This window comes from Hypanus sabinus, chromosome 26 (genome assembly GCF_030144855.1).
Source record: "Hypanus sabinus isolate sHypSab1 chromosome 26, sHypSab1.hap1, whole genome shotgun sequence".
Lineage (NCBI taxonomy): Eukaryota > Metazoa > Chordata > Chondrichthyes > Myliobatiformes > Dasyatidae > Hypanus > Hypanus sabinus.
The window spans coordinates 17,641,304-17,669,090 of record NC_082731.1 but is presented as its reverse complement, the minus strand read 5'-3'; the positions used below and the strand labels follow the sequence as shown (position 1 = coordinate 17,669,090).

At 51.3% G+C, this 27,787-nt stretch overlaps 1 protein-coding gene across 3 annotated transcripts in view; it reads right to left on the bottom strand.

The window, feature by feature from the left end:
• Positions 1–4,949: 4,949 nt before the first annotated feature.
• Positions 4,950–27,787, bottom strand: part of LOC132381841 (ER membrane protein complex subunit 9-like) — a 32,864-nt gene continuing 10,026 nt past the window's right edge. For all 3 annotated transcript variants that reach the window (XM_059951463.1, XM_059951462.1, XM_059951464.1), the window contains exons 3-6: positions 26,214–26,290; positions 15,927–15,996; positions 8,631–8,725; positions 4,950–5,269 (exon numbers count right to left, since the gene is read on the bottom strand). In XM_059951463.1, the coding sequence (XP_059807446.1) occupies positions 5,089–5,269; positions 8,631–8,725; positions 15,927–15,996; positions 26,214–26,290 (423 nt within the window). In that variant the 3' untranslated portion in view covers positions 4,950–5,088. The remainder of the gene's footprint in view (positions 5,270–8,630; positions 8,726–15,926; positions 15,997–26,213; positions 26,291–27,787) is intronic.

Here is a 27,787-nt window from a genome sequence, read left to right as displayed (position 1 = left end):
ATCGGTCGGGAATCTGTGACTGAGTACAGACTCTCACACACACAGACGGATCGGTCGGGAATCTGTGACAGAGTACAGACTCACACACACTCGGATTGGTCGGGAATCTGTGACAGAGTACAGACTCACACACACTGATCGGTCGGGAATCTGTGACTGAGTACAGACACACACACGGATCGGTCGGGAATCTGTGACTGAGTACAGACACACACACGGATCGGTCGGGAATCTGTGACTGAGTACAGACACACACACGGATCGGTCGGGAATCTGTGACTGTGTACAGACTCACACACACACACACACACGGATCGGTCGGGAATCTGTGACTGAGTACAGACTCACACACGGATCGGTCGGGAATCTGTGACTGAGTACAGACTCACACACACTGATCGGTCGGGAATCTGTGACTGAGTACAGACTCACACACACTGATCGGTCGGGAATCTGTGACTGAGTACAGACTCACACACACACACACACGGATCGGTCGGGAATCTGTGACTGAGTACAGACTCACACACACTGATCGGTCGGGAATCTGTGACTGAGTACAGACTCACACACACACACACACGGATCGGTCGGGAATCTGTGACTGAGTACAGACTCACACACACTGATCGGTCGGGAATCTGTGACTGAATACAGACTCACACACACTGATCGGTCGGGAATCTGTGACTGAGTACAGACTCACACACACACACACACGGATCGGTCGGGAATCTGTGACTGAGTACAGACTCAAACACACTCGGATCGGTCGGGAATCTGTGACTGAGTACAGACACGCACACACTCGGATCGGTCGGGAATCTGTGACTGAGTACAGACTCACACACGGATCGGTCGGGAATCTGTGACTGAGTACAGACACGCACACACTCGGATCGGTCGGGAATCTGTGACTGAGTACACACACACACTCGGATCGGTCGGGAATCTGTGACTGAGTACAGACTCAAACACACTCGGATCGGTCGGGAATCTGTGACTGAGTACAGACACACACACACTCGGATCGGTCGGGAATCTGTGACAGAGTACAGGCTCACACACACACGGATCGGTCGGGAATCTGTGACAGAGTACAGACACACTCACACACACACACAGAGACGGATCGGTCGGGAATCTGTGACTGAGTACAGACTCACACACACACACACACAGACGGATCGGTGGGGAATCTGTGACTGAGTACAGACTCACACACAGTCGGATCGGTCGGGAATCTGTGACAGAGTACAGACACACAGACACTGATCGGTCGGGAATCTGTGACAGAGTACAGACACACACACGGATCGGTCGGGAATCTGTGACAGAGTACAGACTCACACACACACACGGATCGGTCGGGAATCTGTGACAGAGTACAGACTCACACACACACACGGATCGGTCGGGAATCTGTGACTGAGTACAGACTCACACACAGTCGGATCGGTCGGGAATCTGTGACAGAGTACAGACTCACACACAGACGGATCGGTGGGGAATCTGTGACTGAGTACAGACACACACACGGATCGGTCGGGAATCTGTGACAGAGTACAGACTCACACACACACACAGACGGATCGGTCGGGAATCTGTGACTGAGTACAGACACACACACGGATCGGTCGGGAATCTGTGACAGAGTACAGACACACACACTGATCGGTCGGGAATCTGTGACAGAGTACAGACACACACACACGGATCAGTCGGGAATCTGTGAGAGTACAGTCTCACACACACACGGATCGGTCGGGAATCTGTGACAGAGTACAGACTCACACACACACACGGATCGGTCGGGAATCTGTGACAGAGTACAGTCTCACACACACACGGATCGGTCGGGAATCTGTGACAGAGTACAGACTCACACACACACACACGGATCGGTCGGGAATCTGTGACAGAGTACAGACTCACACACACACACGGATCGGTCGGGAATCTGTGACAGAGTACAGTCTCACACACACACGGATCGGTCGGGAATCTGTGACAGAGTACAGACTCACACACACACACACACACACACGGATCGGTCGGGAATCTGTGACTGAGTACAGACTCACACACACACACACACACACACGGATCGGTCGGGAATCTGTGACTGAGTACAGACTCACACACACACACACACACACACACACGGATCGGTCGGGAATCTGTGACAGAGTACAGACTCACACACTGATCGGTCGGGAATCTGTGACTGAGTACAGACTCTCACACACACACAGACGGATCGGTCGGGAATCTGTGACTGAGTACAGACTCACACACACTGATCGGTCGGGAATCTGTGACTGAGTACAGACTCACACACAGTCGGATCGGTCGGGAATCTGTGACAGAGTACAGACTCACACACAGACGGATCGGTGGGGAATCTGTGACTGAGTACAGACACACACACGGATCGGTCGGGAATCTGTGACAGAGTACAGACTCACACACACACACAGACGGATCGGTGGGGAATCTGTGACTGAGTACAGACTCTCACACACACACAGACGGATCGGTCGGGAATCTGTGACTGAGTACAGACTCACACACACTGATCGGTCGGGAATCTGTGACTGAGTACAGACTCACACACACTGATCGGTCGGGAATCTGTGACTGAGTACAGACTCACACACAGTCGGATCGGTCGGGAATCTGTGACAGAGTACAGACTCACACACAGACGGATCGGTGGGGAATCTGTGACTGAGTACAGACTCACACACTGATCGGTCGGGAATCTATGACTGAGTACAGACTCTCACACACACACAGACGGATCGGTCGGGAATCTGTGACAGAGTACAGACTCACACACACACACACAGACGGATCGGTCGGGAATCTGTGACAGAGTACAGTCTCACACACACACGGATCGGTCGGGAATCTGTGACAGAGTACAGACTCACACACTGATCGGTCGGGAATCTATGACTGAGTACAGACTCTCACACACACACAGACGGATCGGTCGGGAATCTGTGACAGAGTACAGACTCACACACACTCGGATTGGTCGGGAATCTGTGACAGAGTACAGACTCACACACACTGATCGGTCGGGAATCTGTGACTGAGTACAGACACACACACGGATCGGTCGGGAATCTGTGACTGAGTACAGACACACACACGGATCGGTCGGGAATCTGTGACTGTGTACAGACTCACACACACACACGGATCGGTCGGGAATCTGTGACTGAGTACAGACACACACACGGATCGGTCGGGAATCTGTGACTGAGTACAGACTCACACACACTGATCGGTCGGGAATCTGTGACTGAGTACAGACTCACACACACTGATCGGTCGGGAATCTGTGACTGAGTACAGACTCACACACACAGACGGATCGGTCGGGAATCTGTGAGAGTACAGACTCTCACACACACACACACACACAGACGGATCGGTCGGGAATCTGTGACTGAGTACAGACAGACACACGGATCGGTCGGGAATCTGTGACAGAGTACAGACTCACACACACACGGATCGGTCGGGAATCTGTGACAGAGTACAGACTCACACACACACGGATCGGTCGGGAATCTGTGACTGAGTACAGACTCACACACACACACACACACACAGACGGATCGGTCGGGAATCTGTGACAGAGTACAGACACACACACACGGATCGGTCGGGAATCTGTGACAGAGTACAGACTCACACACACACACACGGATCGGTCGGGAAACTGTGACTGAGTACAGACTCACACACACACACACACACACACACACAGACGGATCGGTCGGGAATCTGTGACAGAGTACAGACACACACAGACGGATCGGTCGGGAATCTGTGACAGAGTACAGACTCACTCACACACGGATCGGTCGGGAATCTGTGACAGAGTACAGACTCACACACACACGGATCGGTCGGGAATCTGTGACTGAGTACAGACTCACACACACACACACACACACACACAGACGGATCGGTCGGGAATCTGTGACGGAGTACAGACACACACACACGGATCGGTCGGGAATCTGTGACTGAGTACAGACTCACTCACACACACACACAGACGGATCGGTCGGTAATCTGTGACTGAGTACAGACTCACTCACACACACACACACACGGATCGGTCGGGAATCTGTGACAGAGTACAGACACACACACACACACACACAGACGGATCGGTCGGGAATCTGTGACTGTACACACACACACACACACACACGGATCGGTCGGGAATCTGTGAGAGTACAGACACACACACACACACACACGGATCGGTCGGGAATCTGTGAGAGTACAGACTCACACACACACACACACACACACAGACGGATCGGTCGGGAATCTGTGACGGAGTACAGACACACACACACGGATCGGTCGGGAATCTGTGACTGAGTACAGACTCACACACACACACACACACAGACGGATCGGTCGGGAATCTGTGACTGAGTACAGACACACACACGGATCGGTCGGGAATCTGTGACGGAGTACAGACACACACACGGATCGGTCGGGAATCGTGACAGAGTACAGACACACACACACACGGATCGGTCGGGAATCTGTGACTAAGTACAGACTCACACACACGGATCGGTCGGGAATCTGTGACAGAGTACAGACACACACACACACACACACACAGACGGATCGGTCGGGAATCTGTGACAGACTCACACACACACAGACGGATCAGTCGGGAATCTGTGACAGAGTACAGACAGACACACACACACACAGACGGATCGGTCGGGAATCTGTGACAGACTCACACACATACAGACGGATCGGTCGGGAATCTGTGACAGAGTACAGACAGACACACACACACACACAGACGGATCGGTCGGGAATCTGTGACAGACTCACACACACACAGACGGATCGGTCGGGAATCTGTGACAGAGTACAGACAGACACACAGATCGAGGTTATCCGTGATTTTGTTTATTCTTGGCTGCTACAGAGACCCCGTCCCTCGCTTGCCCCATCCCCCAGAATCTCTACCTCAGCAGGGGAGGGGCGAATGAGGGGCGCAGTTCCTGCCCAGCCCCCACCCGAAGGTCATACGCCGCGCGTGGAGGGGTCTGCCAGTGCCTCCACCTTGTCGTTGATGGGTGTGTTGGACCAGTCACGGCGGATATCGTCCAGGTGGTCATCGAAATCAACCAGCCCGCCGTAGGCCCGGGCCGCCATCAGCTCCCTCAGCACCGAGTGCGTCACTACCCAGTCCTGCCACATCACCCTGTGGGGGCAGAGGAGATGGTGAGGGGGTGGAGAGGAGGGAGGGATGGAGAGGGGAAGGGGTAGTGGAGGGGGAAAGAGAGGGGGGAGGGGGAAGGGAATCGCAACAACACCCAAGGAGCTCGTGCACTCGGGGACTGGCCCTCCCACTCCACTCCCCATCCCAACTCCCTCCAGCGTCAGCCCCGTGACTGAGGTGTGCTGTGGTCTGACTCCACTTCCTGAACCCAGATCTCTCCCACTCTGCTGGGACAAAGGAGAAGGTGGGTGGAGGGGGGGGGGGAAACACCACCGCCCACAGATACCCCTCCAGCTGGGGAAAGAGAACAGCATTTTCACCGTGGCTGGGTCCCAATCGCTAGCCCGATGGCATCACCAGCCCCACACACGACCGGCTCTCCCTACCTGCAGCCTCACCTCAACGGGCAGCTTATGCTGGGATCACGTTCCAGGGATGGATGGATGGAAGATGTGATCTGTCCCCATCTTTCAGCTCCAACAACCTGAGCAGAGACGTTCCCCTTTCTCCGACACACTCACCTGGATTGTGTGTTTACTCCCCCCCCCCCATCCTCTGTCCGCCTATCTCCCATTCTCTTCCCCTTTATCTTTGCACTTCTCTCACTGCCACTCTCCCCACCTCACACTCCCCCTTCTGCCTACTTTGCTCTCTCCCCCTTTCTCTCGACATCACCTTCTCCCCTTCCCTCTATCTCCCTCTTCAACAACTCAATCTTTCTCCCTTCTCTGCACCTCACTCTCCTCTTTACCTCGCCCCTCTCCACCTGTCTCTCTTTCTGTAAGCCACACTCTGTCCTCATCTCTCTACTTCACTCTTTCTCTTCTTACCCAACACTCTCCCTGTCTCCTGCACCTCCCTCACCCTCAGCTAACCGGTAACGACAGTCCGCCTTGTGAACTGCTGACTGCTGTGCGGCCACTTGCCCACGGGCCGAGCCTCCCTCTGGGATTCCTCCGCTCCACATGGCCTGCTTTTTCTCTCTCACTCAGACACTGAGCATTTCCCACCGCCCTGTTTCTCACACCGTTAACCTTTCAACCAACCCTGGCCTTGCCCTATCAGACGTTCCCGATCGGACCGTCTCTCTCTCTCTCACCCCTCGTCCCCCATTTGGAGCTGAATACCCCACCTGGAGAGAAGGCTGATGATTTTATGGGAAAACGCCCCACACGTGTCTTCATAAAGTGCGTGCCTATTCTGATGAGCCCACTGGGTCGCGGGAAGCAATCCTGCAGGCGCTCCTCATTGAACGATCAGACATTCCCTTTCTCCCCTCCGTTCTCTTCCAACTTCTGCGACCCCAAACCGGCTCTTTCAGTTCTGACGAGGAGTCGCAGCCCGGCTCACTGAGCAAGTCCAGCAATCACTTGCTTGTCGGATGAGGCCGGGCTCAGGTTCGGAGGGGGGGTGAAGGTCATCGCCCTCACTGGGGGCCGGGCGCTTGGGAGCAGACAGCTGCCCACTGGCCGGAGGCGAGGCTGAAGGTCGGACAACGGCCGGCTGTCTCATTCGATGCCCCGCCTCTCATGAGCAGAGCGGGATATCACTGTGGAACCCCTCCACCAACCCTATCGGACCCTCCTGCCCACAATCCTTGTTGCCTGTCATTCCAATTCTCTGGTCCACTCCCAGAGCGAACGAAGCACCTTCAGCTTCCCGGAGGGAAATGGGGAAACAGCACCTTACCCTCCGACTGGAGACTCTGAGACTCCCCACGCTCAACGTCTGCTCCAGCCAATCCGGACAATCCGCCTTTAGCTCTCACATTCCTTCCCTTTACCACCGCTTGCTGGAAAGGTTGGCGTTTACCACCCACCCGCCTCTTCCCGAATCCGGGAGTGCAGCGGATCTGACCTCAGGCCAATCCCAGGAGCAGGCAGGCGGTCCAGGAAGGGCCCCACATCGGGACGAGTGGCGCAGCAGTTCGAGCCACCGCCTCCCAAACGCCGACATCAGGCATGGCCCGAGTTCAGAACCGGCTTGCCTCGGAGGGGAACCTGCAGGTGGCGGTGCTCCCCCAGGTACGGGGTAGTCCAGGTGAGGAGCCGGCACAGTGTTTTCTAGGGAGCAGTGTGCTGGCTGGAGGGTGGTGCAGGGCCTCAACGTGCTTCTGCTGACGGATTTTACACATCTCCCTCCTTCGCACGTGTTCGGAGCCTCCCCCACCCTCTTCCATCAGCCAGGGGCCGCCGGCTCCCCTCCTTGTGGTGGGGGGGGGGGGGGTGCGCTCTAATTCCCTCCACCGCCCCTCCCCTCTCGTGGATGGAAAGTTTAACATTCCAAAGGCCGTCAGCTTCCCCATTCCCGTTCTTTGCCTTGTGCGTGACTTGTTCTCCCCACGTTCCCACAAAGACCAGTCCTCCCCAGGTGGGAGGGAACCAGAGCCCCTGGGGTGGGGGTGAGGGGAGCCCACACACAGAGAACTTGCGGACTCCACACAGACAGGCCCAAAGGTCAGGACTGGAGCTGGGCTGTTGCCACCGCCAAGGAGCCAGTCCAACCACTGAAAGTTTAACTCTCTCCGTAGATGCTGCCCGACCGGCTGAGGGTTTCTGACACCAGTCTGTCATCTCCTAGCCCCCAGCAGTGCGCTCCCTCCATCCACGTCTCCCTCCGATCGATCAACGATCCATGTCCTCGCCCCTCTGCCGGTGGGCTCCCCCTCACGATTGTCATCCGGTTCCCGCCCCTTCCTCCCCGGTCCATCTCCAAACAGCGTTCCCAGGTACCGAGGAGAATGCCGCCCACTCCTTCCCATCGGGGATGTCGGATCCGATTCCTCCTCCTAGCCTTCCCCGGCTTTTACCTCGGATCTGTGGCGTCTGCTGTGTTTGGCCTTCTGCTTTCCGGACCCTTGCTCAGAGTTTGTTGGGGAGGGCGAGGAGGAAGGATGAGAGTGTGCCCATCCGAAAGCCCAGGGGAGGGGTGGGGGTTGTAGCAGAATTATATATCAACATTCCTCCCTAGACACATGGGGGCTGGGGGGGTTTATCAGCCTCTGGGACTGGCTCCCCTGCCCCCTCCGAGTGTGTGGGTGAGGGGGAGAGGCTGGGGTTTGTGGGAAGGACAAGATACACAGAAGGGAAAGTCCTGGAATGGGTTAACGTTTCCCTCGGAACGTGAGGAATGTTGGGAATGAAGAAGGCGTTCACCTGTGCAAGAACGCCTGCCGCAAGGAGAGAGACCAGAGGACAGGGATGATCCAAGTGGGAGGTGGTGCCTGCGGGGAGAGGCTCGTCCATCATTCTGGAGGGGGATGCACACGAGGGTCATTACCCCCTCCACTCCTACACCCACTACTACTGAGTCAGAGGACACAGGGCCGAGGCAGCCTACTCACAGGTTCTTGTCTTTGGGCGTCCACTTGTTGTCCTGGCGCTCATACACGACAACGGCTGGCCCGCTGTACTCGCCCGACAGCTTCGTGTTGTCCAGCTGGAAGGGAAGCGAGGATATTTGGTGCGTTAGCGACCGCTCCTAGGAACGAGCGACTCCCAGCAGCCTGTCCTAGTCCAACCAGGTAGACAGCGGGGCCCAGGAAGCTGCAGGGATTTGGCGATTCTCACCGGTTTGTTACTGGTGCACCGTGCCACTGCAGGTTTGGGCATCAGTTCAACTCCTGCTGTCGCCTGCAGACAGCGGGGTTCGTACTGTGACTGTGTGGGCTCCCTCCCACATGCAGGGGTGTGAAGATCAGTAAGGATCGGTGAGTTGTGGGCCGAGTGTGTTCTGTTCCACGTGGGCGATTGTGTGTGGCCAGTTTCCACCCCCCCCCCTTTACTTTTCATTCCTCATCAGTAAGGACAGAGTGAGCTCAGTGAGAACGGGCCCGGGGGCCGTGTTCTGTTCTACGTGGGGGATTGCGGGAGACCTCCAGCCTCCCACATAACCACATCTGCACCAGCCACACCGCGGTCTAGCTCCTCGGAGAACGTGTTGTGGAACTGGGGCCGCAGCTTGATGACCTTCGACTCGTACGGGGGAATGAGGAGGTACAGGGAGTAGTCACCCCTAGACTGCAGGGGGCAGGTAACTGGGTGACTGTTAAGAGAAAGGGAATGGGCAGGCAATGTAGAGAACTCCTGTGGCCGTTTCCCTCAATAATAAGTAGACCGTTTTGGATACCGCTGAAAGGGAGGACCTACCAGGGGAAATCACAGCGACCGGGTCTCTGGCAGAGTCTGGTGCTGTGGCTGAGAAAGGAAGAGAGATGAAGAGTAACGGTGGGAGATTCCACAGTCAGAAAAATAGAGATTCTGTGAACGTGATAGAGACAACCCGATGGTACGATGCCTCCCAGATGCTAAGGTCAGGGATGTCCACGGCACTCTAAAGGGCGAGGCTGAGCAGGCAGAAGTTTTGGTACAATGACATAGGTAGGAAAGGTGAGGAGGTCCTGAAGAGAGATCTTAGGAAGCCAAGAAAAGACCTCCAGGGTAGTAATCTCTGGATTGCCGCCTGTGCCACGCTCCAGTGACCAACATCCTTGCAGACAGGTTTGCTAGAGCAGTTCAGGAGGGGGTGGGAACCGGAGTGATGGTGCTGAGGATGGGGCAGCTGGTTTACAAACAGAGGCGATGTGTACTGAGACTGATGGCAAAGAGAGGCCGACGATAGGGCAAAATTGCAATGAACGGGATTCGTCACACTGTAAAAAGTGGGGACGAGATTGAGAAGGGTGATGAATACAGGACTGAAGGTGTTATGTTTGAAAGCACACGGTATACAGAATAAGGCAGGTGATCTTGTCGCACTGTTATAGACATTGCGGGCATCACTGAGTCGTGGTGCTCAGCCCCCAACAATGATCTCCTTTTGGCTACGACTCATTTATATCTACATCATACCTGTCCATCTTTAACTGCACTACAAGATCATCTACCTTATTCCATATACTGCATGCATTCAAATATAACAGCTTTGGTCCTGTATTCGTCACCCTTTTTGATTTTGCTTGTGTTACACTTCAACTCATCCCACTGACCGCAATTTTGTCCTGTCATCCGCTTGTCCTTCCGCACAATCTCGCTACACAGTGCCTCTACTGTACACCAACTGCCTCATCCTGAGTCCCATCACCAGCCCCTGGTGTTATAAGACTATTGAACCATTCCCTAATATCGATTCTCGGTGTCACAATCCTCCAAGGGGACCACAAACTTCTCATAGGGTTTGAAGGCTTGTGTGCTTCAATGAGCCGGAGAGCTACGTTGGCTGGAGTCAGGGCCTTGTGCTTTGGATCTTGGTCGGGTTGCCCATGCCAAACAGATCTCCCCAGGCAGACTGCCTGGCGATGTTTAGGGGGTATGTTCGTGCCCGGGTAACTATTGAAAAAGAACACGCGCAGTCCACAGCGGCCTTGGAGGAGTTTCGAGACCGTTGGGCTCTGCGGGGTGTGAATGCCATCGTGGATAGGGATGGCAACATTCTGGTGTAATGTCTATTGTCTATTTGTAGTGCAGTAATTGTGTTTGCCACTGTTTTGTATATATTGTATAGCACCGATATTTGTAATAAAGGATTTTGTAATATAAAAAAAAGGTCAGAGGGCAGAGGGCAGACTGAGAGTGACCCACCGGTCCTCCGGGTTCGGGGGGTTCAGCTCAGGGCCAACAACACCGACTGGTCAAGGCATAATTGTTATGGAAACAGCAATGAAGGACCCTTCCGCATCTGAGTGTGATGGTATTCCGGAGTCTCCGCCCGGGACAACTGACGGTAGTGAAAACCGAGAGGAAGCTACCGACACAGCGGAGGAAACCCTGAACACCACCAGAGATGGAGGAGCTTCACTGCTGCCCCAAACACCAGGGTAATGGGCAAGTGATGTCACAGTCTACCTCAACATGATCCTACCTCTTAATGTCTGCCTGCACTTTCTCTGTAGCTGTTACAATTTATTCTGCATCCTCTGTTTGCTTTATCTTTCATTACTGCAACACACTCTTAAAAAATAATCTAAACCGCTTTTCACTGTAACTTTTTCCATACGAGAATAATAAACTTATCTGAATTTCTGGCACGTCCCTCCCCACCACTTGTATCTGCAGGAGGCACTGTCACAAGAGGGTAACCTCGAGCATCAAAGAGCCCCAACACGTGGGCCAAGCCACACTCTCACGACTGCCTGAAGTCCCACAACGCCAGGATCAAGAACAGCCACTTCCCTTCAACGAACAAGAGAGAACCTGCACATGCCGGAAATCCAGCCAACCCGACATGTCGATGTAGTCACAGAGAAGGCAAGACAGTGGCTACACTTCACTAGGAGCTTGAGGAGATTTGGCATGCCAACAAATACACTCAAAGACTTCTATAGTTGTGCCGTGGAGAGCATTCTGACAGGCTGCATCACTGTCTGGTACGGAGGGGCTACTGCACAGGACAAAAGAAGCTGCAGAAGGTTGCAAATCTAGTCAGCTCCATCTTGGGTACCGGCCTACAAAGTACCCAGGACATCCTCAGGGAGCGGTGTCTCAGAAAGGCAGCGTCCATTACTAAGGACCTCCAGCACCCAGGGCATGCCCTTTTCTCACTGTTACCATCAGGAAGGAGGTACAGAAGCCTGAAGGCACACACTCAGCGATTCAGGAACAGCTTCTTTCCCTCTGCCAACCGATTCCTAAATGGGCATTGAATCTTTGGACACTACCTCACTTTTAAAAAAAATATAAAGCATTTCCGTTTCTGCACTTGTTTAAAATATCTATTCAACCCACATAATTTACTGGTTTATTTATTGAAATTTATTTATTTATTTATTTATTTCTCTGCTAGATTATGTACTGCATCGAACTGCCAGTACTAAGCTAACAAATTTCACGTCGCATGCCGATGATCATGAGCCTGATTCTAAGAGTGCTGGAGGAACTCAGCAGGCCAGGCAGAATCTATGTTAAAGAGTCCAGCTGATGTTTCAGGCCCAAAGAGTAAAGTGCTGCCGAAGGGTTTTGGCCCAAAGTGCTGGGTGTACTCTTTAACGTAGACGCTGCCTGGCCTGCTGAGTCCCTCCAGCATTGTGTGTGTAATTCCCCCCTTCAGCCACTCATTTCTTGAGCAAACCGCACACCCCTGATTACAACCTGTGTACAGCAAAACTGGGGGCGCTTGTCCCTCCGATGGACAGGCTTTGTGTTCCGGTATGGCGTCTGGGCTGCCTTGCCAGGAAGGGTTGGGCAGGTTAGGCCCGTCATCACCGGGGTTTAGGGGAATGAGAGGTGATCGAATTGAGTATCTGCAGGGGAGAGGGGCTCCACGGGGGAAGATGCCAAGAGGGTGTTTCTCCTGGGTGGGGGAAAGGAGAAACGGGCTCATCAAGGCTGATCCCAGATCCCATTCATTGCCACACACCTGCCTTCTCGCCATATCCTTTGCTGCCCTGAACTATCAGGAATTAATCAACTTCTGCTTTAAATATACCCATGGACTTGGCCTCCACCGCAGTCTGTGGCAGAGCCTTCCACAGATTCACCACTCTCTGGCTAAAAACGATCCTCCTTACTTCTGTTCTAAAAGGTCGCCCCTCAATTTTGAGGCTGTGCCCTCTTGTTTTGGATACCCCCACCATAGGGAACATCCTCTCCACATCCACCCTATCTAGTCTTTTCAACTTTCGGTAGGTTTCAATGAGATTCCTCCCCACCCCGCATTCTTCTAATTTCCACTGAGTACAGGCCCAAAGCTCACACATTAACCCGGAATCACCCTCGTGAACCTTCTCTGGACTCTCTCCAATGACAACACATCCTTTCGGAGATAAGGGGCCCAAAGCTGTTGACGATACTCCCAAGTGCAGCCTGATCAGTGTCTTAAAAAGGCTCAGCATTAATTCCTTGCTTTTATACTCTATTCCCCTTGAAATAAGTTCCAACATTGCATTTGCCTTCTTTACCACAGACTCAATCCATAAATTAACCTTCTGGGAGTCTTGCACAAAGACTCCCAAGTCCCCTCTGCACCTCTGATGTTTGAATGTTCTCCCCATTTAGTTAATAGTCTGTACTATTGTTCCTTTTACCAAAATGCATTATCATACATTTCCCAACACTGTATTCCATCTGCCACTTTGTTGCCCAATCTTCCAAATTGTCTAAATCCTGCTGCAATCGCATTGCTTCCTCATCACTACCTACCTCTCCACCTATCTAACACCATGTGATTTTATCTTGTTAAGCAGCCTCGTGTCAGGCACTTAATCAAATGCCTTCTGAAAATCTAAGTAAATGGCATCCACTGCCTCCCCTTTGTCCACCCTGCCTGTTAGTCCCTCGAAGAATTCGAACAGATTTGTCAGGCAGTATTTCCCTTTACACAAACCATGCTGACTTTGATTTATTTTATCATTAGTCTCAAAGTACCCCGAAACCTTGTCCTTAATAATAGACTCCAGAAGTTTTCCAAGCACTGTTAGGCTAACTTTTGTCTTCCTCCTTTCTTAAAGAGTGGAGAGACATTTGCAATTTTCCAGTCCTCTAGAACCATGCCAGAATCAAGTGATTTTTGAAAGATCATGACCGGTTATCTGTTATCTCTTCAGCTACCTCTCTCAGGACTCTGGGATGTAGTCCATCTGGTCAGGTGACTTATTCACCTTAAGAGATTTCAGTTTGCCTGGCACATTTTCCTTTGTAACAGCAATGGCACTCACTCCTGCTCCCTGACTCTTACGGACCTGTGGCACACTGCTAGTGTCTTCACAGTGAAGACTGATGCAAAGTACCCATTAAGTTCATCTGCCATTTCTTTGTTCCCCATTACTACCTCATCAGCATCATTTTCCAGTGGTCCAACATCAACTCTCATCTCTCTTTTATTCTTTGTATAACTGAAAAAACTTCTGGTATCCCGCTTGGCTACTTTGCCCTCATATTTCATCTTTTCCCTTCTTATTGCTTTTTAGCTGCTTTTTGTTGGATTTTAAAAGCTTCCCAATCATCCAAACTCCCACTCACTTTTGCTACCTTACGTGCCCTTTCCTTGGCTTTTATGCAGTCGTTAACTTCCCTTGTCAGTCACAGTTGCCGACCCCTGCCATTTGAGAACTTCTTCCTCTCTGGATGTATCTGTCCTGCGCCTTGTGAACTATTCCCAGAAGCTTCAGCCACCTCTGCTCTGCCGTCATCCTCCTCCAATCCACCTGGGCGAGCTCCTCTCTCAAGCCTCTGTAATTCCCTTTATTCCATTCTGATACTGATACATGTGAGTTGTGCTTCTCCCTCTCAAACTGCAGGATGAGTTCAATCATACCATGATCATTGCCTCCTAACGGTTCCTTTACGTTCAGCTCCCCGATTATGGGTTATTACACAACACCAGATCTAAGACAGACTTTCCCCGAGTGGGCTCGAGCACAAACTGCTCTAAAAAACCATCTCGTAGGCTTTCAACAAATCCCCTCTCTTGCGATCCGACACCAACCTGATTTCCCCAATCCCCTCACATATTGCAGTCCCCCATTACAATTCTGTCTTATTACATGCCCTTTTCAGCTCCCTTTACAATCTTAACCCCACATCTTGGCTACTATTTGGAGGCCTGTATGTGATTCCCATAATGCTTTTTCTTCCACATGTTGTTTCTTAACTCCACCCACAAAGATTCAACATTCTCTGACCCTGTCACCTCTTTCTAAAGATGTAATTCCATCTCCTACCCACAGAGCCACACCACCACCTATGTCCTCTTACCTGTTCTTTAGATACAAAGGATATCCTTTGATGTTCAACTCCTAACTACGACCTTCTTTCAGCCATGATTCAGTGATGTTCACAACGTCATACCGACCAATCGCAAATCGCACCATGAGTTTGTCCTCCCTATTCTGAATGCTATGTGCATTTAAATACAGCACCTTCAGTCCTGCATTCTTTGCCCTTTTGAATTTTGCCTCTGTGGTACAACTTAACTCTTTGTTGCCTGCATTTGTTCCCGATCATTGGCTTGTCCTTCCTTACATTCATCCTACACCCATCATCTGCTTGTAAACCTGCTGGCTCATCCTCAGCTCTATCGTACTGGTTCCCATCCCCCTGCCATATTAGTTTAAACCACTCCCAACAGCTCTCGTAAACCAGCCCATGAGAATATTGGTCCCCCTCGGATTCAAGTGCAACCTGTCCCTTTTGTACAGGTCCCACCTGCCCCAGAAGAGGTCCCAATGATCCAGAAATCTGAATCCCTGCCCCCCGCTCCAATTCTTCAGCCACACATTTATCTGCCTCCTCATTCTATTCCTATCCTCACTGTCGCGTGGAACAGGCAGCGATCCTGAGATTATTACCCTTGAGGTCCCACTTCATGATCTCCTCCCCTTCTCAACCTGTGACGTCAGTACCAGTATGTACTGACTGGTTGTTCACCGGCCCTTCTCAGGATATTGTGGGCCCATTCAGAAACATCGTGGAGCCTGGCACCAGGGAGGCGAGCTACCATCCGATTCGCATCCGCAGGATCACCCATCCCCTGTGGAGGGACTGTGGTCTCACTGAACGAGGGAAGGGCCAAGAGGCCAGTTCCCACTCTCATCTCTCACCTCGGAAAAGAGGCAGGGGGGTGAGAGAGGAAGAGGCAATGGTTGCAAAGACAGGCAGTGCCACTGGAGGGGCGAACAGCCCCTTTCTGTGCAGAAAAGACTCACCATGATCAGGACGGCTCCCCCAAGGTGTTCAGCAATACGATCCCCAATCTTCATCGCGACCAAGTTGGGACTGTTGCCAGGAAATGGTGGAGCAAGATCGGGGGGTGGGGGAGGGAGTGAGAGAAGAAACAAGAGTTAGCAGTGGAGTGCCAGCTTTGGTCAGACTTACTGCAGGCGAGGGGATAACAAGAAAGGTGGAAAATATCCAGCAGGTCAGGCAGCATCTGCGGAGAGAGAAGCAGAATTCACTTTTCAGGTCATCAGAGAAGTTGGGAGTCCAGGTTAACATTCTCTGTGCCATTGCTGAGGGCATCCTGGCCCCACGCACCTGCAGACAAAATATGACACCAATGCCACGTTTTGTAGGGGAGCTTTCCCGGGGTCTGGACAGCAACGACATTCCCCCATTCAGGAGGAGACAAAACGCCCCAGATGCCGCAAGTCCGACGTGAAAGGACAGCAAGTGCTGGGAACACCCAGCAAAGCGGGCGGCGGCTGCGGAGGGACAGAAAAGGAGGTGCTGCTTCTCATCAGAATTAGCAGCAGTCAGGAACCAACACAAAATGCTGGCGGAATTTGGTGTCTCAGAGGGAATAAAGATTTCCTGAATCTGCAGAATCCCTCGTGTTGGAAACTAAGCCCGTTTCATGGTTTGAGAAGGGGAAGTGGTTGGCGAGTGTGGACGATTAGCTTTATCTGGCACGTACATCGAAACAGGCAGTGAAATGCATTGGTTGTGTTAAGTCAAATCGGGGGCGTCGATGACCGCGGGGGTGACTCGGAGAGACAGAACGACACAAGTGGGAGGTGGTGCCTGTCAGAAGGTTTGTTCATTAAACCTGATCTGTCCGAGAGAAGTGTAAATAGTAACCGGACAGGAATATGCCGCAAAATTCAGTGCAGAGTCGTCTAGCATGGAATCATGCCCTTCGGCCCGTCATTTCCATCCTGACTTTCTTGCCCATCTTCACTGATCCCATTTGCCTGCAGTAGGACTGTGTCAGAATTGGTTTATTGTGGTCTCACTGAGCGAGGGGAAGGGTCAGGATCAAAGGGCCAATTCCCTCTCTTGTTTCTGGCCCTGAGGAGGTGAGAGTGGAGGATGCAAAGACGGGCAATGCCACTGGAGGGGGCACGCACCAAGATACAGCAAAATGTTTGTCTGTACATACAGATCAGATCATTACATAGTGCATTGAGGCAGTACAATCACAGAGTGCAGTGCAGGGAAACACGAAGATGCAAGGTCATAACGAGGTCGATCGAGAGGTCAGGAATTCATCTCATCGTATGAGGGAAACACTCGATAGTCCTATAACACTGCGTCGGAAGTGGTCCTTGAGCCTGGTGGTGTGTGCTTTTGGACTTTTGCATCTTCAGCCTGATGGGAGGGGAGGGGAGAGGAGAGGAGAGATAGCCCAGGCCGATTTCCCACGACAGTGCAATGTTAGACAGAGTTTACAAAGCAGCAGAGGCCGGTTTCTATGATGTGCTCAACTGTGTGCTCAACTGTGTCCCCAACACTCTGCAATCTCTATTTAAAAAACCACAGACAGGCCCTTCGGCCCAGTTCAAAGTGTCTATCCAAACTAGTTCCATTTCCCTCTTGGACAAATTGCTGTCCGGTTAACTGTCCAACAAGCTTTCCATCATAACCGTTCCCACCGCACGGCCTTCTCTCTACATCGAGACAAGCAATTAAATGCATCGTTCCCTTTTGTCGCCAACATGACACATGTCCAAGTGACAAATAAAGCTAATCTTCCTTCAAATGCAGTTCACAGCTCCCCCAATCCCAACTTCCTTACTTATCGAATCCAACCCCTCCAGCAGCTGCCCCCCCCAACCTCACCAACTCTCCCTCTCCCCAATATCAATCGTGCACCCAACCCTCTCCTCTCCCCTTCCAGGCTCAACCTGTCTGTCATTGTACACCCCTCCTCAGTTCATCCTTCACTTTGGACACCTGTGGCATCACTCGAAAAGAAAGTTTTAAGTAAAATTCACTACGAAAGTACATGTACAACCCTGAGTTTCATTTTCTTGTGGGTATACTCGGCAAATCTATAGAATATAACAAAGACAGGAGGACTGAAAGATCAGCTGGCGTGCAGAAAAGAACAAACTGTGCAAATGCAAATATAAAAAAATAGTGATAAATAACCAGAGCATGAGCTAATGAAACAGAGAGTCCTTTAAAGTAAAATAATTGGTTGTGGGGCAGTTCACTGATGGGGCAAGTGAAGTTATCCCTTTTTGTTCATGGTTGAGGGGTAGTTACTGTTTTTGAACCTGGTGGCGCGAGTCCCGAGGCTCCCGTAAGCAGGTGCTGACCCTCGCTCAAGGGTGACCTGCAGGCTGGCGGAGGGAAGGAGACCCTAACTCCTCCTCTGGTAGAGGCCCACCTCTACCCCTTCCCACCTAAGGGGGCTGGTGAAACTCGGAGTCTGAGGGAGATGAAGGAGGAGAGGATCAGAAAGACGAATAAAATTATTAGAAGAGTCAAGAAATAAATCAGTTGAGAACAATAAAGGACATAGAAGAGTTACAGCACTGGGGTTCTCACTGGCTTCTATCTTATTCCCTTTGCACTTACTAAACTGAAGAAACAAATGACTACTCCAATAACTAAACATACCATACAAACATGCTTTGAATTTCGTCGATTTTTTGGATTGAATAATTTTATCCTATCAAGTCCTATGATATCTAATTGTTTCTTCCAGCCTTCCAGAATCGATCAAGCTTTTCTGTTATGGAGAACGAAGGGCCTTGTTCATGGATAACTGTCTCATCTCTTTTGAAGAGTTCTCTAATAAATATAGTTTGCCTAGATCACATTTTTTCAGATATTTACAGTTTAGAAACTTTTTGAATGTTATTTTACCTACTTTTCCGGTATCACATCTAACTGAAATTACAGAAAATTTTTTAGGTTTAAACCCCTATCAGAAGAGTTTAATAGCAATTATTTATGATCTGATTATGAAAATACGTCGAGGTACATCTGATAAAATTAAGAATGAATGGGAAAGAGAACTTCAGGTATCTTTTCCTATAGAGAAATGGGAGAAAATTCTCTAACCAGTTAACACTTATCCAATGTGTGCTTGACACGCTTTGATACAATTTAAGGCGGTTCATAGGGCCCATATGTCCAAGGATAAGTTAGCTCGTTTTTATTGCCATATAAATCCCGTCTGTGACAGATGTAATTCTGAGGTAGCTTCCTTGACACATATGTTCTGGTCTTGTCCTCTTTCGGGAAAATATTGGAAAGATATTTTCGATATTATTTCAGCAGTTTTGCATATTGATTTACAACCTCATCCTGTTACTGCAATTTTTGGTCTACCAGTGATGGACTCTAGTCAATTATCCCCTTCAGCTTGCTGTTTGATTGCATTTGTTACATTAATAGCCAGAAGATCCATTTTACTTAAATGGAAAGATTCTAATCCCTCTACCACATTTCAATGGTTTTCCCAAACTATAACATTTTTAAATTTGGAAAAAAATTAGGAGTGGCACTATCGACCCTTCGGTTAAATTTGAAGAAACTTGGAACCCATTTATTCAACATTTTCACATGATGTAAACTGACCTTTTCCAAATCCTTCTCAATAACTTTTGTTCGTGTACAGAGGAGCAGAGTTAATGACAAATAACGACGAAACAAGGCAGCCCAGTTTTTGTTTTGTTTTTTTTTTGTGGTTTAGGCGGATTTTTTCCCCTCTCTTGTAAAAATCTTTTTCCTTTGAATCTTTCTCATGTTTAGTTACTAAGAGATTGGGAGGCTTAGAAAACACATTACTCAGAGTCTGCTTACGTACACGTTAACCGTTATTAATGTAATCCTGATTGGTTTGTATCATTATTATTGTGTTTGTCTATTTGAAACTCAAAAAAGATTGATAAAGAAAGAACAGTTACAGCACAGAATGAATTCATCAGTCCAAAGTGTGCCAATCTTTTAGCCTACTCCAAGATCCATCTAATGCTTCCCTACTACACTGCCGATCTTGGAGACTCTGCAGTGTCCCTAATGGATCTACTTCCCCAGCGCCCCCAACAGATCATTCTACACACCATACAATAAACTGGGGTCTTGTTGGACGAGGATCCAGATCGTCATTTTAGCTTTCTTTACCCTTGCTTATGTGTTTGTTTAACCACCTCTTTGTGGACTTTCCCCGGTATATTTGGTCCCACACTCTGTCTTCACCGCAAAGCTGAAGTGCGGCTCAAGTCAGTAGCTGGTTCGGACTGGGTTGCAACACAAGTGGAGAATGTGCTCGGGCTCCTTTGCGACTTCTCTGCCTTACTTGCCAGCACAGGCTGCTCCCGCCTGACCTGAACCAAGACGAACGTCTAATGTGACCACAAAATCTGCTCCTACTTCATGACTTCCCGAAGAACCTACTGGACAACATCATCTCCAGATCAGCAGATCTCCCGGCCTGTTTGATCCTGTTTCGTTGACATTACACAGTGGTGGAAGACAATCTCCGGTGAACGGCTCAGCAGGCATGCCACGCCGATACCAGCAGCACAGTGACAACCGTGATCTGTCCCAGCACAGGTGACCCAAAAAAAAAAGCTCATCTTGATCGTTTCTTTAATCTTTCAAGGGGAATGTGGGAATTAAAGGTAGCACAGTAACAGCACTCTGAGCTGAGGTGAGTTTAAAGGGCAAGTGGGGAACAGGGACCCTGGACCCCAGTGGGTTTAAAGGGAGTGGGGGAATGGGGACTCCGGTGGGTTCAGTGTGGTGGGACGGGCACCCCAGTGGGATTAAAGGGAGTGGGGGAATGGGGACTCCGCTGGGTTCAGTGTGGTGGGACGGGGACCCCAGTGGGATTAAAGGGAGTGTGGGAATGGGGACTCCGGTGGGTTCAGTGTGGTGGGACGGGGACCCCAGTGGGATTAAAGGGAGTGTGGGAATGGGGACTCCGGTGGGTTCAGTGTGGTGGGACGGGGACCCCAGTGGGATTAAAGGGAGTGGGGGGATCGGGATGCCAGTGGGTTCAGTGTGGTGGGACGGGGACCCCAGTGGGATTAAAGGGAGTGGGGGGATGGGGACTCCGGTGGGTTCAGTGTGGTGGGACGGGGACCCCAGTGGGATTAAAGGGAGTGGGGGGATGGGGACTCCGGTGGGTTCAGTGTGGTGGGACGGGGACCCCAGTGGGATTAAAGGGAGTGGGGGAATGGGGACTCCGGTGGGTTCAGTGTGGTGGGACGGGGACCCCAGTGGGATTAAAGAGAGTGGGGGAATGGAGACTCCAGTGGGTTCAGTGTGGTGGGACGGGGACCCCAGTGGGATTAAAGGGAGTGGGGGAATGGGGACTCCGGTGGGTTCAGTGTGGTGGGATGGGGACCCCAGTGGGATTAAAGGGAGTGTGGGAATGGGGACTCCGGTGGGTTCAGTGTGGTGGGACGGGGACCCCAGTGGGATTAAAGGGAGTGGGGGAATGGGGACTCCGGTGGGATCAGTGTGGTGGGACGGGGACCCCAGTGGGGGAGGGGTGAGAGCCCGCCCTGGTCCCAGTCAGATTTTTAATCCCCTACATCAGGGTAGATGGAGCTCTTCAGCCTGGGAAGGCAGCCCATCTACGAGAGGGAAAACTCCGATTTCAAACCTCCGCTGCCTTGCGGCCATACCCACTCATGGGAAAGGCTTCGGGAGTAAACCCCGAGGACAAATCCGGAGCTGGAGTCCCTAAGGCAGTTCGACGTTGCCTTCAGTCTCGCTCTGGCAACTCCTGCGACGACACTGGTGCCAAGCTGTATCGGGCCTTGCCCTTCCCTTGGACAACATCGGTGTCATGGAGAGGGGAGAATGGCTGCATGGGCAACTGCCGGTCTTCCGTACAACCTTGCCCAGGCCCGCGCCCTGGAAACCATTCCAGGCGCAGGTCCAAGGTCTGGCAAGACCAACAGATGCCGTACATCAGGGTGACAGGGTGGAGGTACATCCACTGAAAGTTTCTGTAACCACTTCATCCCACATTTCCATCTGTCCCCCATTCCCACCTCCCCCAGCAGATTCTGCCCCTCATCGACAAACTGGGGGAAGGAACATAGCCTCCGACTCACAACTTTCGGATGTGGGAGGGAATGGCAGTCCACTGGGGTAAGGCAGAGAATGGGATCGAACCCGGATCTCTGGGGCCGAGAGGCAGCAGCCCTAACTGCCGGGCCACTGTGCCACATCCGGGAGTCTTTTCCTTCTCCCAGGTCAGCAGTCCCAGCCTCTCCAACCTCTCCCAGCCACTCACTCCAGAAACCCAAGTTTGAAATCACGTCTGGACCCCCTCTCACACTCGCCTACCGTCAGCTGATCCTGGCAGCAACACTGTACTCCAGCTGAGGACTCTTTGGTCTGTTCCCCTTCCCACAGACACAGGCAGACCCGGATCGGATGGGCGGGATGTCCTAATTGCTGAGGCACAGCCTGTCCTTCCAACCTCTTATTCAGCAAATCATTACACAGGGCATTGAGGCAGAAACATGATAAAACAGCAGAATAAGAGGTGCAAGACCCAACGAGGTAAATTGTGAGGTCAACAGCGGGACAGAAGCTGTTCGGGCCTGGTGGTAAAGGCTTTTGCATCTTCTGCCCGATGGGAAATGGGGGCAGGGACAACATCCAGGATTGGTCGGGGTTATTAATTAGGCTGGCTGCTTTATCAGGCCGCGAGAGCTCACGGAGGGGGAGGCCGATTTGCGCGAAGCGCTGAGCTGCATCCACAACTCCCAGCTCGTGGTCGCGAGACCCAGTGGCGACCTAACCAGAGAGGGTGATCACAGCTCGGTCACCAGTAAATACTGGAGTGGGTCAGCAGTGACGTACCAAGTTTCTCTAGCCCACCCAGAGGAAGTAGAGGTATTGGTGAGGTTTCTTGTTGACGGCGTCTGCGAGCTTGGGCCAGGACAGGCTGCAAGTGATGTCCACACCTCGGAACTTGGGCTCAGTGGTGTTGATGTAAACAGCAGCATGTGCACTGCCCCCCCCACACCCTTCCTGAAGTTCCTCACCAGCTCTTTTGGTGTGTTGACATTGAGGGAAAGGTTGTTGTCATGACAACAAGTTACTAAGCTCCTACCTCCTTCTTGAACTTTTGACATTCTCAACACAGCCAGTTTTTACTTCAGACTCTCAGCATCTGCAGGAAATTTACTTACAGGCAGTCCCCGGATTACGCACGAGTTCCGTTCCCGAGTCTGTCTTTAACTTGCAAGTCGGAACAAGTACATCCGGTATTACTGAGCGTCAATTAGTCAAATGTTTGTCTTACAAAGTAGTGTATAGTATATATTTTACCTTTCTACGCTTATAAAACACACTTAAGAAACATATGTATTCCAATAATTAAACCACTGTGTTGCTTGGTAATAATTGTAGCTTTCATCGGGGCAAGGCCTTTCACATGCTCCATTATTCTCACTTATCCTTTAAAATTGTTCCGATTGTTGACCGACTGTAGCCTAAAGCTTTTCTAATGACTGATGACATTTCACCTCTTTCCAAACGCTTTATTATTTCCACTTTATTTTCAATTGTGATCGCTTCCTGTCAACGGAACAGAAACACTGTGGGCGGCGGATCCCGAGGTCCGTTGAGTCCTAAGGACCACCGCACTGAATTTCCCCGGGCCCTAAACTCCTTTGCACTGAGACAGGTTAAATGGGACAAGTGGGGGCTGTGCTGGGTTTGGGTATTTGATCCTCCACAATATTCCGCGTGGGAATTTAAACTGGAGGTGGCAGTGTTTTTTTTTACGAGGCCATCGACCCGGCATGGGAGTCACTGGAATCGACATCAACCCGGCATGGGAGAGGTCTGTCACTAAATCGAACTCGGGAACCTCTGTTCTCCAGCCTGGTGCTGATCTGACTGCGCCACCAGCCGACCGGAATGGGGGCGGGGCAGGGTCAGGGTGAATCTTGCAAAGAAAAATTTAAGCCAAATACAAAGTTACACACTCAACCCAGTGTCAATGGCAACAACTTAAAATGGCGGACCGCATCGTGATCCGACAAAATGGCGGATGGCGTTCTCCTTCCTCGGTTCGCAAGTACAAATTGTCCATAAGTCGGACGTTCGTAACTCGGGGACCGCCTGTATTGAGATACAGCATGGGATAGGTCACCCAGAAAGCCCCCGATTTACTCCAGGCCTAATCACGGGGCATTTGCAATGACCAATTAATCAAGCAGCTGGTATGTCTTTGGACTGTGGGAGGAAAGCCCCACAATCATGGGGAGTATATACAAACCCCTCACAGGTGAGTGTTTGTATTGCCTCGACTCTCACAGAAATGGAACCACCCGACTAAAACTTCATTAACGTCCTCTTCTCCCACAACCTCCTCTTAAAAGAAAGGGCAACCTGTTCATCCTGACCTGGTGTGTAAGCGCCCATCTCTTTGACAGTGACGAGGTAATGTATAACATACCAGGCCAGAAATCCACAAACAAGGGTACAGCTCCCAATAAATAATTTAAAATCAAAAACAAAACTTTCCAACTAATAAACACAAGAGATTCTGCAGATGCTTGAAATCTTGAGCTACACACACAAAATGCTGGAGAAACTCAGCAAATCAGGCAGCCCAGTGAATGACTACAGAATTCCTCGATTGCTCCTAAATAACCCCATGGTCACCAACATCCTCCAGCACAGGACTATACACAGGGAGGCCGCTCAGCCCCTACACTCCTGCTTGCCCATTTGCTGATGCCATGACTGACCTTTAACCTCGGCAGTAAGTGGGAATCCCTCGAGACCCCTGGGGGCCACTTTCGCCCCCTCACCCAATCACACCCTGGGCACTGGTTTTGTCCGGCCAGAGATGCACTCTGGCAGCCACTGGGTTGGGATTTGTCCCGGATGCACACAACAGAGCCCAAGGCGGGTGGTGGGGTGGAATAAGGGTGAGAAAAAAACAAGACCAAAAGGGAGAGGAGAGAGGGAGAGGAGAGGGAGACAGATCGAGGGATAGACAGAGAGGAGAAAATTCTTCCCCAGCTCCACATAAATGGGTGGATCTCACCCTGATATCCATCTCCAACCCTGGTTCTGGATCCCCATTCGGGGTAAACACCCTCTCAGCATCTCTCCCCGAGCCACAAACTCCCCCAGGATCTCAAACCTTCACCTCTCACCCTCCTCAACAAGGATATACTCAACACAGGAGCATCCCCCCCCACCCTTCCCACCAAAGCAGTCTTCACGGGGGGGGGGGGGGGGGTCCTTTTGTAAGGAGAACCCCAAGAACCCACAATTACTGAAGTTCATTAGATCACGAGGGGCATGAATCATAGTCTCTCACCCCGGGGGGGGGGGGGGGGCAGGAGAAAGAGACCAAAGTTTGAGGGCACAGATGCAAGAAAAGAGGGAAGAGATGTCTTTACACAGAGCGTAGTGCGCACATGGAACGAGGAGCCAGAAGAGGTGGTCCAGGTGGGCACAATCACAACAGTTAAGAGGTGTTTGGATAGGGGAGGGGCCTGGATGTGGGCAGCGGGCACTGGCAGGGAGAAGGGCATTGTCTCTGCACGGCTCATCGGCCGGTATGAATTGTTCCCAGCGCTGCGGGTGAGTGGAGGGGAAGAGGCAACGGGGAGTCTGCGCACAGGAACGAGTTTCAGGGACAGCAGGAAATTTGACAGGCCCAATGGCCACTCCCAGAAGTACAGAGGAGATTTATGAGGATGCTGCCAGGAATCGAGGGGCTGAGTTACGGAGAGAGGTCGAGCACGTCGGGACTGGAGTGCAGGGTGAAGAGTGATCTTACAGAGATCATGCATAAAAATGGGAAGGGCATAGACAGGGACAGGTTGGGGGTGTCAAGAACTAGAGGACAGAGGTTTAGGGTAAGAGGGGACAGATATAATGGGGACCTGAGGGGCAACTTTTTCACACAGAGGGTGGCCCGTATTTGGATTGAGCTGCCAGAGGAAGCGGTCGAGGCTAACAGTTAAAAAGCTGGACAGGTGTATGAACGGAAAAGGTTTATACCAGTGCTACCGAATCATTTTTTTATGCCATGGAGCCCTACCATTAACCGAGGGAGGAGTCTGTGGACCCCAGCCTAGACAGATACGGGTCAAACAAAGGCTTGGGATTGGCTTCGATGGGCAACATGGACCACTTGGTCAGAGGGTCTCCTTCCATACTGCATTGGATTGAGTGTTCCAGCAGCCGCTCCCCCACCGACCCCTGCCCCACCACCCAAATGCCTCGGGCTCAGGAAACTGCCACCCCACCCCACCCCCACTTACCTCCTGTCCCGCAGCTGGTCATTGGCCTGGTAGTAACCGGCGATCACCTGGTTGTTGGCAGCACTCCAGAGATCTACCTTGAACACCAAGGGAGAAGGGCAAATGCAAGGTCAGTACATCAGCTTTGACGAAGGATCCCACCCTCCCTCACCTCCGGCCTGCTGACGAGCCTTATAGAACATCACAGCACAGAAATAGGCCCATCGGCCTATCTAGTCTGCCTAGTCCCGTCGTCCTGCACCCATAATGTCAAAATCGATCCCACATCCAACTGCTTCCACTGGCAACACGTTCCACAGTCTCACTACCCTCCGAGTGGAGTTGTTCCCCGCTTAGACATTTCACCTTTCACCCTTAACCCATGGTCTCCAGTTGTAGTCCCACTGAGCCTCGGTGAAAACAGCCTGCTTGCATTTAACCCGTCCGTACCCCTCAAGTTCTGTATACTTCTATCAAATCTCCTCTCAATCTTCTACATTCTAGAAAATAAAGTCACAACCTATTCAATGTTCCCTACAACTCAGGTACCCCAGTCCTGGGAACACCCTTGTAAATCTTCTCTGCACTCTTTCCTGGGCGTAGGTGACCAAAACTGCACACAATACTGCAAATCAGGCCTCACCAATGTCTCAGACAACTTCAACATAACACCCATCTCTTGTACTCAATGCTTTGATTTATAAAAGCCAACATGCCAAAAGCTTTCTTTATGACCCTACCCAACTGCGATGCCACTTTCGATGAATTATGAACCTGTACCCCCAGATCCCCTTTGTTCTACCACACTCCTCAGTGTCCTACCGCTCACCGCGTGACCTACCCTGATCTGCCCTCCCAAAGTGCAACACTTCACACCCGCCTGCATTAAATTCCGTCTGCCATATTTAGCTGGCCCAGGTCCCGCTGCGAGCTTTGATAGTTTTCCTCGCGATCCACTGCACCCCCGATCTTGTGTCATTTGCAGATTTATTGATCCAGTTAACCACATTATCATCCAGATCATTGATATAAATATCAACGAACCCAGCGCCAATCCCTACGGCACACCACCGGTCACAGGCAGTCAGGAGAGGCATACCAACCTCTGGCTTCTTCTGCGAAGCTATCGTCTAATCCAATTTACCACCTCTTCTCGAATGCTGAGACTGAACCTTCTTGACCAACCTCCCATGTGGGACCTTGTCAAAGGCCTTCCTAAAGGCCATGTAGACAACATCCACGGCCTTTCCGGTAACTTACACAGAAAGCTCTGCAAGATTGGTTAGATGTAACTTACCACGCACAAAGTCATGTTGACTATTCCTAATCAGTCCCAGTCTATCCAAATACTCATCAATCCAGTCCCTTAGAAAACCTTCCAACAACCTGTCCGACTCACCGACCTATAATTTCCTTGTTTTATTCATAGAGCTTTTCTCAAACAACAGAACAACATCAGCTATCTTCCAATCCCCCAGCACCTCACCCATGGCCAAGGGTGTTTGAAATACCTCTGCTTGAGCCGCTGCAATTTCTGCACTCGGCTCTGAGGGAGTATCTTGTCAGGCCCTGGGGATTTATTCATCCTAATTTGC